The following is a 12,681-nucleotide window of genomic DNA, read 5'->3' as shown; positions in this document are numbered from 1 at the left end:
GTTTTTTTTTCTTCTCACTTCTGGTTTATATCTGAAGGGCCTTTTAATAACAAATACTACTTCATTTTTCTTAAATCTAAAAAATGACCATATAGTATTCATCCTGAACAAATATAATTGTTTCATGTATGTTTAATTTAGGTGCCATATAGATTTCAGTATTATGTTCATTCATATTGCTGTAGTTAAATAATTTATTAAGTTCACAAATATATTTACTAGTAATTTTATGCCATATTAAGACTCCCCTCAAATATTTGGTTTTATCCATTGTTCTGAATACCTTTTAGACCACATTTTATTCAAGCCTTTTATTTATGCTTTGTTGAAAATTCTATTGTTTAACTTTTGTGATTATATGTTATTTCCTATGGATTTTCATTTCTTAATTATCAAGTTTTCTTGATAATACACTTAGTAATAGGAGGTTAAAAAAGAATTTCTCTATGATGCTTAAAAGACTAAGACATTCTGCACTGTTCTGAACAAGGATTCTTTGCTCATTGTTTTAATGTTACTGATCCAATATTTTTTTTTGCCTCCTGATCAATTAGTTGGAAATGAACGCCGTTATTCCCCATTATTTTTTCTGAACTCATCATCTTCTTTCCAACACCGAAGGGCTGATGCGATCATTGAGAAAGAAGTAGATCCTGAGCATCCTTCTCATGATTATTTTGAACCCATAGCTCCAGAATTTCAAGGAAAGGAGGCCATCAGGTAATCACACTTATACTAATATATGGGTGCAAGGCTAATGAATTAATGACCAATAGCAACAGGGTGAGCCTGAAGCCACATATGGAAGAGAAAATTTATTTTTGTGATCATTACTTTGGACTCTCCTACTGTCTCCTAACTGCTGCTTGAAAAGAAATTCTCTTTGCTTAGCTCCATACACTGTCAGTCTATCACCTTCTGTCTTTGTATACTTGTCTTTTTGTCACTTCTGGTTTATATCTGAAGGGCCTTAATAACAAATACTACTTCATTTTTCTTAAATCTAGAAAATGACCATATCTTCACCTTGAACAAATGTAACTGTTTCATGTATGTTTAATTCAGGTGCCATATAGATTTCACCCTCCTTGTTTCTGTCTCTTGTTCCTCACCTCTCTTTTATACTTGCTCTTTTCTTTCTCTGAATTTCTTCTTCCATAGTTTCATCTGGCATAATGGAAAGGGTAATAAATTTGGAATCAAATGTTTATATCTTGATACCACATGTTCCTTTCACTTAATATGTAATGGTGGAAAAACAAATAAGTTTCTTTGAGTCTCAATGTCCTCTGTGAAACAGGAGTAATGTCTACTATGCAGGATGAATTGTTACAGTTTCATATGAGGAGTGCTTAAGCCATCTGTGCTCGCAGATCCCACCTCCAGTGATTCTAACTCCGAGGTGTGGGCTTGAACCCAAGTATCTGTGGATTTTAAAGAGCTCTGTCGATTTTTCTAACATGCACTCATCTTAGAGAATTAGAGAGTTTTAAATATTAACCTTTTATTTATTTAACAGATGTTCATATAGTCCTTAGCATGTGCGAGATACACATTTAATTCTCACAGAAAGCTCATGAGGGAGGCACTTTTATGTTGCCCACCTAACAAATGAGCAAAGTGAACTATTGAAAAGATAAGTCTTGCCCAGTATCAACACTCATAAAAGGGACACTAGGATTGGAATCTAGAACAACTCCAACATTTGTGTTCTTAGCCTCTGGCTGCTAGAAAGATATTAGAAGGCAAAAAAAGATGAATAAAATGGAACTATAGCTAGGAAGTGAAAATTTTCTCTCTAAAAAGAAGAGCAGTGGGAAACCCACCTACCTCAGCTTCTTCCTTCTATTTCTGACCCAATTTTCTGTTAAGATTTCTGAGGGGCAACTCCTCCCAGATCCGTGGAAAACGTCTGTCCAAAAGAGAAAGGCCAAGTGAGGAATAATTCCTCCAAACTCTTTCAATGTCATCAGCCCCTCTTTACCAGCTGAGAACACACACACACACACACACACACACACACACACACACACAACTATTCAAATTATAACAATTTTCAGATTCAATCCGCTAAGAGAGTCTTAGGGTAAGTTAGTTGCACAGATTGAAAATACTCTCTGTTCTTCTACTGCTGTGAAGGACAGAAAAGTGACATGTCCTCACCCTGTCCTGTTTCCCCTCCAACCCTGACCAGTCTGTGCAATGTTGACTCTGGACATCCTTGTCTTTTAGTCTTGATTCTTCACCAAAGTGGAGGTCTGAGGCCACTGACAAACCAGGAAAGTCATCTGACCCAAGGCTTATTCATTTAAGCTTTTGGCTCCATAGTACGATACCTCACTCCAGACCCACACCAAAGTAGCAAAGCAGGCTTAGGTGTCCAAAATTACATCTTTTTATTGACAAGGTCTACCTACTCAGTTACTATTGAAACAGGTCCTAGGGCTGCAAGGCAGCCTAAAATTGCCCTTTTACCTCTCAACATTAGATACTTCTTTCAATCCATAAGGCCTATCTGTTTCTTCATATAGCAACCCTTTCATAGAAACATAGCTGGTCTTTCCCATCCACTAGGCAAATGTCAAATTGCAACATGTGAATTTGATTTTCTATGCATATAGTAGGTACTAAAGCATTAATTCCTCCTTTCCCAGGCAGTCTCTGCTTTATATATTAATGAACTCTTCCTTTTTCCCTAGCAGCCCTTAGCTATCAGCATCTGAAAGTATGGAGAAAAGCTTGCAGAGTTCTAACCAGAATCAAAACCTTGGTTCTGTAAAACTATTCTTTTTTTTTTTTTTGTATTTTTCCAAAGTTGGAAATGGGGAGGCAGTCAGACAGACTCCCACATGCGCCCGACCGGGATCCACCCGGCATGCCCACCAGGGGGCGATGCTCTGCCCATCTGGGGCGTCACTCTGCCGCAATCAGAGCCATTCTAGCACCTGAGGCAGAGGCCACAGAGCCATCCTCAGCGCCCTGGCCAACTTTGCTCCAGTGGAGCCTTGGCTGCGGGAGGGGAAGAGAGAGACAGAGAGGAAGGAGAGGGGGAGGGATGGAGAAGCAGATGGGCGCTTCTCCTGTGTGCCCTGGCCGGGAATCGAACCCGGGACTCCTGCACACCAGGCTGACGCTCTACCACTGAGCCAACTGGCAGGGGCAAACTATTCATTTTTTTTTTATTCACAGCTGGCTCCCTCTTACCCATAATTCTCTATCTCCCAATTCTCCTTCTCTGAGGGCATTTGTATGCACATCTGTTCATTCCTGTAACTTGACCATTTATGCAACATTCCCAGAACATAGGCAGACTGTCTGCCCTAAACCTAAATGGCCACCTTTATCTCTGAAATCCCAGAGCTACTAGCTGATCCTAAATGGAATTAATTATTAAAATAAGACATTAAGGCCCCGCTATGGTAGTTGTCACACTATACAAAGAGAAGTGGAAATAAAATGCTCTGTCAGATTTAGCACTTATAAAGCCTTTTTATTTTAAATTTTCAGACTTTTTGGTATAACCGCAACCACCACCAGCATATTGATTGAATAGGTGTTCTTACCGTTATTCTCATTCATACTCAGAAATAAGGTGACTAACCTCTGTTTCCCTTTGAACTTGAGGATGCATGGTACATGGTCTTATGTAACCGTGACATCTCTAATCGATCCAAGCCTGATTCCTGCCTTGTTCTGCAGCAGTTCCCTTTGTAATTCCAAGGTGCATTCAAGTTTGACAGTCACTGATCTAGAGGTGTTTGTGTGAGGGTGTGTGTGTGTGTGTGTGTGTATTGTCTAAGAAAGCATTCTTTTCATCATTTCAGAATCAGAAATGTTAAAAAAGAATATAAAGAAAAGTCTGGAAAAGTGGAAGCACTGAAAGGTAAAGAAAAATATTTAATCATTTGGTTGACTTTGTTACTTCAAAAATTGGGGAAAATTCAATGTGAAAAATTATAAAATATAGATAAGCAAAATGGAATGAAAAAAAGTGTACAGTCTAACTTCACCATGTGGAAATTAGCCATGATTAAAGCCTCCTAGATGTTTTGTGGATCTGTCAATCTATAAAAATGGGATCATACAATAAAAAAATGCAATTTAACTTTGTTTTTTAAGATGAATATGCTATAAGGAATATTTTATTTTATTTTATTTGCACTATGAGGAAAAGACGCTTAGACTTAAAATTGACAATTTTTTAATATTAGCCAGAAAATCTCATCATTTACATGTACTAGTGATGTTAACTAAAACAAGATGAGTAACATTATGGTCTATTAATTAAATTTCACAAGTTAATATCTTATGACAAACATAATTTATAGTTTTGAATGAGCCAACATATCTGATACTAAATATTCTAACAAATGTTGTTTTCTATAACAAATATTCAAATAAACCATAGATCCTCCCAAAGGTGGAAGGTTCTCTGTCCTTTGTGTTTATATTGCTTAATTTCTAGCAATTGCAACTCTTAACTTAGCCCTACTTATTCCTTGAGATTGGATTTTACTTTGAGAATTTAATGTACTTATATCAGCAAGTTTATTGTCACTCCAGGTTTTTCTGATCAAACACCATGTAGATTTATGGTTTCTTTCTTTAAATTTAGCCAAGGATATATTGAAGTATTTTAAAGTCTATTATTTTAATTTCCAGAGCACATTATAAACTACTTTTACACTTATCAAAAACTGTGATCTTTTTATGTCTAAACATCTTCAACTTCTATAAGGATTTCTTCTTGTTTGGAGTGAAAAGAAGATAAAATTAACTCTCCTTCCAAATGCTAACACTCCCCTTACACCAAGTGTACATGCACGTGCATATATAAATATGTAAATGTATGCATCTCTTATTCTGTCTTTGGAAACAGCTCTAACACCCTCTTAGATGTTAATATTTTATTTTAAAAACAGGCTTATTCTTTGACATATATGAAAGTCAAATCACAGCAATTCTGGGTCATAGTGGAGCTGGCAAATCATCATTGCTAAACATCCTCAGTGGGTTGTCTGTTCCAACAGAAGGTGAGCAAAAAGAATTTCTCAAGGCAAGATGTCTAATAACAGAATGAGATCATATGTAGCCTCATTTCAGGGTTTATATTTGACTGCTTAAGAGAAAATACCATATTTACCTAGGTATAAGACACACCTTTTTCAAAAAACTTGGGGTCTAAAAACTGGGTGCATCTTATACAGTGGTTGTGGCATTTCAAATGAAATAGATGGAACTGAGGACGAGGCAATATATGAAGACAGTGATTTGTCATCAGACACAGATGAGGACAAGCTAATGGATGAGAGTTGTGACAGTGATGAGTTGTATGAATTTTATGATGAATTAAACGAGTTCAATAACTTTATGCAATACTTTTCTTTTTTTCCAAGTTTTGGGCCCCAAAATTAAGGTGCATCTTATATATGGGGAAATATGGTAATGTCTATCTAAAGTTATTTATCAGAACTATATGATTTTGAATGTATTTCCCAAATTTAATAAAAATTGTTATCTTTATTCCATTGATACACATTACTCTGAGCATGAACGTCTGTCAGAAATAATTAGTAGTTGTGCCTGTCCTCTGGTGGCACAGTGGATAAAGCATCCACCTAGAATGCTGAGGTTGCTGTTTCAAAACCCTGGGCTTGCCTGCTCAAGGCACATACGGGAGTGGATGTTTCCTGCTCTTCTCTCCTCTCTCTTTTCCCTCTTGAAAAATTAATTAAAAATTAAAAATAAAAAAATAATTAGTAGTTGTTAATAAATTATGGAAGTCATATTTTAGATATTTGTGCATATATGCAAGTATTTTCATGAATAAGATCTCCAAGCATAAATAAAATGGATTATCTTTCAAATGTTAAAATAATTTCACACTTCTATTCTTAGGGTCAGTTACCATCTACAATAAAAATCTCTCTGAAATGCAAGACTTGGAGGAAATTAGAAAGATCACTGGTGTTTGTCCTCAATTCAATGTTCAGTTTGACATACTTACTGTGAAGGAAAACCTCAGGCTGTTTGCTAAAATTAAAGGAATTCAGCCACAGAAAGTGGATCAAGAGGTAGATTTACGTAAATGGATTAATTAAACTGTCAATTATTTGTCACATTACATTGTGACCACAAAATTCCCCTCAGTGATGTACCTGTCCTGCTTACAATTAGAATTTATGCTTTGAAGTCCTATATAAAACATTTACTGCTGTAATTAACAGCTAAAATTACATAATATGAATCATCTCGGAGTTTAAGCTTTGTATATTTTCTTCTATAGGTACAAAGAATTTTATTGGAGTTAGACATACAAAACATTCAGGATAACCTTGCTAAACATTTAAGTGAAGGACAGAAAAGAAAGCTGACCTTTGGGATTGCCATTTTAGGGGATCCTCAAGTAAGTGCCATTGTGCCTGTGGAGGAATGCAGAGGGATTATCAAAAAAAGTCAAGCTCTTCTTTTACCATGAAAAGTAGCATGGCTTCTTTTGATACACAGAAATGTATTAAGGGACAACCTGCTGTGTTTCACTATGACATAAATATATTGGGCATAAATGGTTGGATTGTTATAATTTTGAGGGTTTTTATCGTTAGCAATGCTATCATCAGGACACAGTACACATGGAAGAGAGAGACATATTTTCTGTATCATCATCCTCATCCTTTGTAGATTTTGCTATTGGATGAGCCAACTGCTGGACTGGATCCCTTTTCAAGGCATCGAGTGTGGGGCTTCCTCAAGGAGCGCAAAGCAGACCGTGTGATCCTCCTGAGTACCAATTTCTTGGATGAGATTGACATCCTGGCTGGTAATTATCTCAGTATTACAACAAAGAATTTGGGAAATATTGATTCCCAGTGCAAAAGCCCTGCTCTCCTTGCCTCGGTGTGCTCTTCTCACATAGCTGTCTGGGGAGTGACAAGAATTGCATCCCACTGTAGAATTCCTCGCTGGCTCTATAGTCATCTAGTGACTATAAAAAACTGTGATTCATTTTTCAGATTAGCTTTTGATTAATTTAAATATCCTTTAATATATATTTGGTTGAAAATATCTACTCATTCATTTGCTTCCCATTCAGAGTAGAAAATGCACCCATGTAACTTCTGTTTTTTCTTTATCTCTCTTTGTTTTCGTTTTTAGAGGACACTGAAATAAAGCAGAACTCACAAGCTCATTTTAAATGTATCAATTGTAATGTGTATTTCAAAATTTAAAATGAACCTTAACTATAGCAACGCCCATAGGACACTTCTTCTTTGGAAACCTGAGCTTTGGTTCCTCATCTGTATTTTCTAGAGCGGGAAGAAAGGACTCTTGTCATCCTTTTTCTCTTGCTTTTATTTTACTCAGATAGAAAAGTGATCATGTCCAGTGGGAGATTGAAGTGCGCAGGCTCTTCTGTCTTTCTGAAGAGAAAATGTGGCCTTGGATATCACTTAAGGTAAAGAATTTGGGGATAAATTGGATATATATATATTATATTTTTTATAATATTATATATTTTATATAATTATATATTTATTATATATATTATATATTTTAATATATTTATAATATATATTATAAAATATATGTTTTTTTCAGTAGTGGAATATCAGAAAGGTAGACAATTGTGAGAGAGAATTGGTCTGACATTTAGATCTGCCAAGCTGTATTGATCAGTGTTTCCCAAATGTTTTTACTGCATTCCTTTGTGAATAAGCACAATTTCAGAATTATGAGCACCAGGCTGACAGATCCCAGCAGGGCTACTGCATGGACCATTTTCCAGGTGGCTGCTCTGTGCAGCCCAAAGTCTACCTTCCCATTTTCTTCGGCTGATCCACACCATGTTGTGACATACTGTCCTTCTTTCATAGGGTACAGAACCAAATGATTTTAGAAACTGTGAGCAAAAGTTGGAGTAAATCTTGTGTCAGAGAGTAGAGCTTTATCTAACAAGAAAGTGCATCCAGGAAAAAAGAATGAAAACAAAAACTCTCTGGAAAAATGAAACATGCATGTTAGCCATAGACCACTAATTTCTGATATCTACATGGTCTAGTATAGTAATTATTTTCCCTAAGAAGTCTCTTCTGTCTAATGTTCTCACCTCCCTCTATATATCTTCCTACCTGATATATATAATTTCAATTCCATTGTGTATTTGTTTGTATATTTGTAGATATTCTGAGTTTATACACCTTCTCTGTATAGATCAGAAGATTTTTCAAACTGATGGCTTTATTATTATTACTTATTCATTTTGTTTGTTCCCTGAAGGCAAGTAAAGTAGTACCCAAGGGCTAGATATTCAATAGAAAGCTCTTCTTTTGTGTTAACACTGGAGAAAACACAAATGAATTGTCTTTTCTTTTACACATTAGTTTGTACAGAAATGAAATATGTGATCCAAAAACAATAACATCCTTCATTAATCATCACATCCCTGATGCTAAATTGAAAACGGAAAGCAAAGAAAAGCTTGTGTATACTTTACCTGTGGAAAGGACAAATAAATTTCCAGGTAACTTAAATATGATTACAACGGAATGAAATTTGGGAACAAGTGTTTCCATTATTATTTCAACTGTCATTGTTTAATGGACTGGGATTTTGTTTTATATTGTGCTTTTTAAGAAGCAAACCTTGAGATGAGGATTTCAAGGCAGTTTGTTTGGAAATTGATGCCTAGAAGCACCAGTAGGGAAAGGGGACAGGAGAGAGGGAAGGGAAGGAATCCAGGGATGTTTGCATTATCAAATAGGTTATCACAATAAGCAATTGCCGTGTAATACTCCTGGGAGAAATAAATGAATTAGTGAAGGGTTCAGAATTATGTCACCACAGGTGTGAGAAATCTGGGATATTTATTTGTCACTCTTGGTTAAGAGATGTGTCCAGAAGCATTAATTTTCTGACCCATCTAGCTTGTGCTCAACAGGAGCTTAGCATACTACAGAGCCCAGGAAAAAAAATGCCTTCAAGCAGGTGTTCTTAATAAGCATATTTGCTGTGTATAGGTAAGAGCAGAAGAGATGGGGGTTGGGCACCAAGGTATCTGCTACTGGTTCCATTTTGTATTTTAGTTTAACTGGGTACATATATATTTAACAGAGAAAAACATAACTTATTTATTCTACAAAAGCACTCACCTTGGATTCTCAGTCTGCCGCATGGTTGTACCAACTAAGGCTTTATTTTATAAGTAATTCTAATAATCACTACCTCTTTGTATCATGCCTACTGTGAGTCAGGCACTGTTCTAATGGTTTCATATATGCTGCTTACAAAATTAGGGGATATTTCAAAATGAATATGAAGTGATAAAAATCCCTAATTTTTGTGAGCAGTATATATCAATGCATTTAGTCCTCACAACTGTGAGGTGGGTGTGATGGGGAAATGTATCTCAGTGTTTTCTGACTTAAACAGCTTCCTTTTTGTTTTTACAGGCCTGATTTAAATAGACTCATTTGCATGGTTCAGATGATGATTAGGCAAATACTCAGGAATGCAGATTTAGTGCTGCCCTCAAATATGGCAGCTCTGTATGTCCTTATGGACATGGGCATGGAAGATGGTATCCTCAGATCCATGGCCTAGAGTTGACTGTTATTTTCTCCTTGGGCCCAATGAGGTGCAATTAGCCCAACTTTCTTTTTAGTAAGGGAAGGGAAAGAGTCAGTTATACGCTGATACCATCACAAAAATATTTTTGTTATATTCAAAGTCCCTGGTGTTCCTATGTCAGCCCACGGCAGCCTCCTAATGTAGACCCCAAGCCCCTCCAAGTAGAGTGATACACAATGTCCTAATAGAACAGTCCCCTGCATGCCGTCTGTAGGCCATGAAGGTAAACACAGTGCTTCTACAACCTCAGTGTTCATCTCGTTCCTCTCGGTAATGTTGCTGGCCCTTCACCCCACCCAATGTAGAGGCTTCTCAAAGAAGCTTGCATCCTCATTCAACTATCCTTCATGGACTAGATACACAATAAATGTTTATGGGGGACCTATTGTATAAAATACACTGCTCGAGGTGCTAAGAACACAGAATTAAATAAGACTTAGAAGTGTCTATCCTCCTAGAACTTATATTCTGTTGGGTAGGACAGGAGGATACATACAATAAACCAAACTATGCACAATTATATAATAACATAATAAATGAGGTGACATGGATTAGAGAGATGACTAATGTCAAATTGGGGTTTTACATAAAGTTGTAGAATACCACAAGAAGAAATATGCTCAAAAGTGTTCCAAGCAGAAGGGAAAAGGAGGTGTCTGGAGTTTAGTGAGTGAGGGAGGAGAGAAGCAGGTGGAGATGGGTAAGAGTAAGGATAGATGGAGACTCACTCATGTAAAGCTTTAGAGCAGGGGTCCCCAAACTTTTTACATAGGGGGCCAGTTCACTATCCCTCAGATCATTGGAGGGCTGAACTATAAAAAAAAAAACTATGAACAAATCCCTATGCACACTGCACATATTTTAAAGTAAAAAACCAAAATGGGAACAAATACAATATTTAAAATAAAGAACAAATAAATTTAAATAAACTGACCAGTATTTCAATGGGAACTATGGGCCTGCTTTTGGCTAATGAGATGGTCAATGTCTGGTTCCATATCTGTCACTGCTAGCCGTAACAAATGATGTGATGCATGTGTCCAGCATCACTGGAAGTAGTACTGAACATGACCGACGCCGCGCTTTGCACTCACTGACCACCAATGAAAGAGGTGCCCCCTCTGGAAGTGCGGCGGGGGCGGATAAATAGCCTCAGGGGGCCACATGTGGTCCGTGGGCCATAGTTTGGGGACCCCTGCTTTAGAGGCTGTGGTATGGTCTTTGAATTTTATTTTAAATGCATTGAGAAATTACGGAAAGTCATTAAATAGGGAATTGAAGTGATGTGACTTACATTTCATCTTCTGGTTACAAAAAAATCACCCTGATATAACAGAACAAGAATGGACATTGGGAGACATGTGAGCATTTCAGAGGCAAAGATGAAAGATGGCGGTCATTGGGTGACCACGGTACCAGTTGAAAGATGGGTGGAAGTGGGTGGGTTTGAAACATATTTGGAGATATAGTCAGAGTATCTGGCTGTTGGCTGGTCTGTGGAACATGAAGAAAAGTGAATAGTCAGGAGGGACTTCTAGAATTTTAGCTGGAATCACTGGGTGGAAAGTGGTGATGTTTCTTACAAAATGATGGGGGAAACAAAGGGATAAGATGGAGAAGGAGGAATTAATGTTCTATTTCGGGAATGTTTACTTTGTGATGCTTTTAGACTTCCAAGTGGAGATGTCAAGTATTATATACAGTCAGTTTAAGATTTTGGAAATCAGAGAACAAAGTGAGAATTGAATCTGGGAATCATTAACATATAGATGGATTTAATGTAAAAAGATGGGATTAAAGTGTGTGGAAGTAGAAAGTGATGTAGGACTGAGTCCTCAGGAGAATGTAGAGGAGAGTCAGATGGTGGTGGAAATCAAGCCTTAGTGAAAACCAGGAGAAAATGTTCTTACTAATTCAAGGGAGAAAATGTTTCTAGAAGGAGGAAGTAGTCAGCAGCTTTGAATGTCTGAGTATAAAGAGAGAGAGAGAGAGAGAGAGAGAGACCAAGTTAAAAGAACAAAAACAAACAAAAAACCTTGTCCATTGAATTAAAAAACATGAAATTATTGATAACCTTGAAAAGAACAGCTTCTAGACCTGTGGTGGCACAGTGGATAAAGAGTCAATCTGGAATGCTGAGGTCGCCAGTTCGAAACCCTGGGCTTGCCTGGTCAAGACACATATGGGAATTGATGCTTCTTGCTTCTCCCCACTTTCACTCTCTCTCTCTCTCCTCACCTTTCTAAAATGAATAAATGTAAAAATATCTAAATAAAAAAAGAGCAGCTTCTGTGGAAGGATAGGGAATAATATTTGGATTTGTGGGGTTAAGTTGAATAGGATGTGACAAATTAAAGACAGCAAAGTATATATATCTTAGAGGTGTGTGTGTGTGTGTGTGTGTGTGTGTGTGTGTGTAGGAGGAGATTTGTTGTTTTTTGGGGTTTTTTTTTCTGTTGCTTGTCTTTGTTAATGGCCAACCTTATATGCTGTTTGTTTGGATGACCCAGTACATGTAGGAGAAATTGATGATTTGGGAGAGAGAAGGAGGAAAGAGAGGGGGGGAGAGAGAGAGAGAGAGAGAGAGAGAGAGAGAGAGAGAGAGAGGAGAGAAATTATTTTGGGAAGTCTTTGAGATGTGTAAGGAGGATGGAATTCAGAACACAAGTCAAGAGGTATCCTTTGAAGGGAGCAGCTACAAATCTTCCATCTACAGTGTACACAGAGGGAAAAGCCATAGATGGAAGTACACATTGATTTGTGGTATAGAAGTGGGAAGATGATGCTCTCTCTGATTGCTTAGACCAGTGGTAGTCAACCTGGTCCCTACCACCCACTAGTGGGTGTTCCAACTTTCATGGTGGGTGGTAGCAAAGCAACCAAAGTATAAATAAAAAGATAGATTTAACTATAGTAAGTTGTTTTATAAAGATTTATTCTGCCAAACTTAGCGAAAATCCGACATAAAGTACTTGATAAGTAATTATTATTATATGCTTTAACTTGCAGTAACTCTGCTTTATAAATTTTATAAAGTAAAGTTACTTCCCTAGT

The 12,681-nt window shown here is 37.0% G+C and overlaps 1 protein-coding gene across 1 annotated transcript in view; it reads left to right on the top strand.

The window, feature by feature from the left end:
- The window catches only part of LOC136307783 (ATP-binding cassette sub-family A member 6-like), an 89,653-nt gene that overhangs the window by 21,860 nt on the left and 55,112 nt on the right, over positions 1-12,681 (top strand). The window contains exons 10-17 of the mRNA XM_066234620.1: positions 555-720; positions 3,825-3,883; positions 4,923-5,033; positions 5,899-6,074; positions 6,287-6,406; positions 6,682-6,820; positions 7,366-7,456; positions 8,382-8,521. Of these exons, the coding sequence (XP_066090717.1) occupies positions 555-720; positions 3,825-3,883; positions 4,923-5,033; positions 5,899-6,074; positions 6,287-6,406; positions 6,682-6,820; positions 7,366-7,456; positions 8,382-8,521 (1,002 nt within the window). The remainder of the gene's footprint in view (positions 1-554; positions 721-3,824; positions 3,884-4,922; positions 5,034-5,898; positions 6,075-6,286; positions 6,407-6,681; positions 6,821-7,365; positions 7,457-8,381; positions 8,522-12,681) is intronic.

The sequence above is a fragment of the Saccopteryx bilineata genome, chromosome 6, assembly GCF_036850765.1.
Source record: "Saccopteryx bilineata isolate mSacBil1 chromosome 6, mSacBil1_pri_phased_curated, whole genome shotgun sequence".
Classification (NCBI taxonomy): Eukaryota; Metazoa; Chordata; class Mammalia; order Chiroptera; family Emballonuridae; genus Saccopteryx; species Saccopteryx bilineata.
Note: the sequence above shows the minus strand (reverse complement) of the source record. Positions and strands in the feature narration are given on the sequence as shown.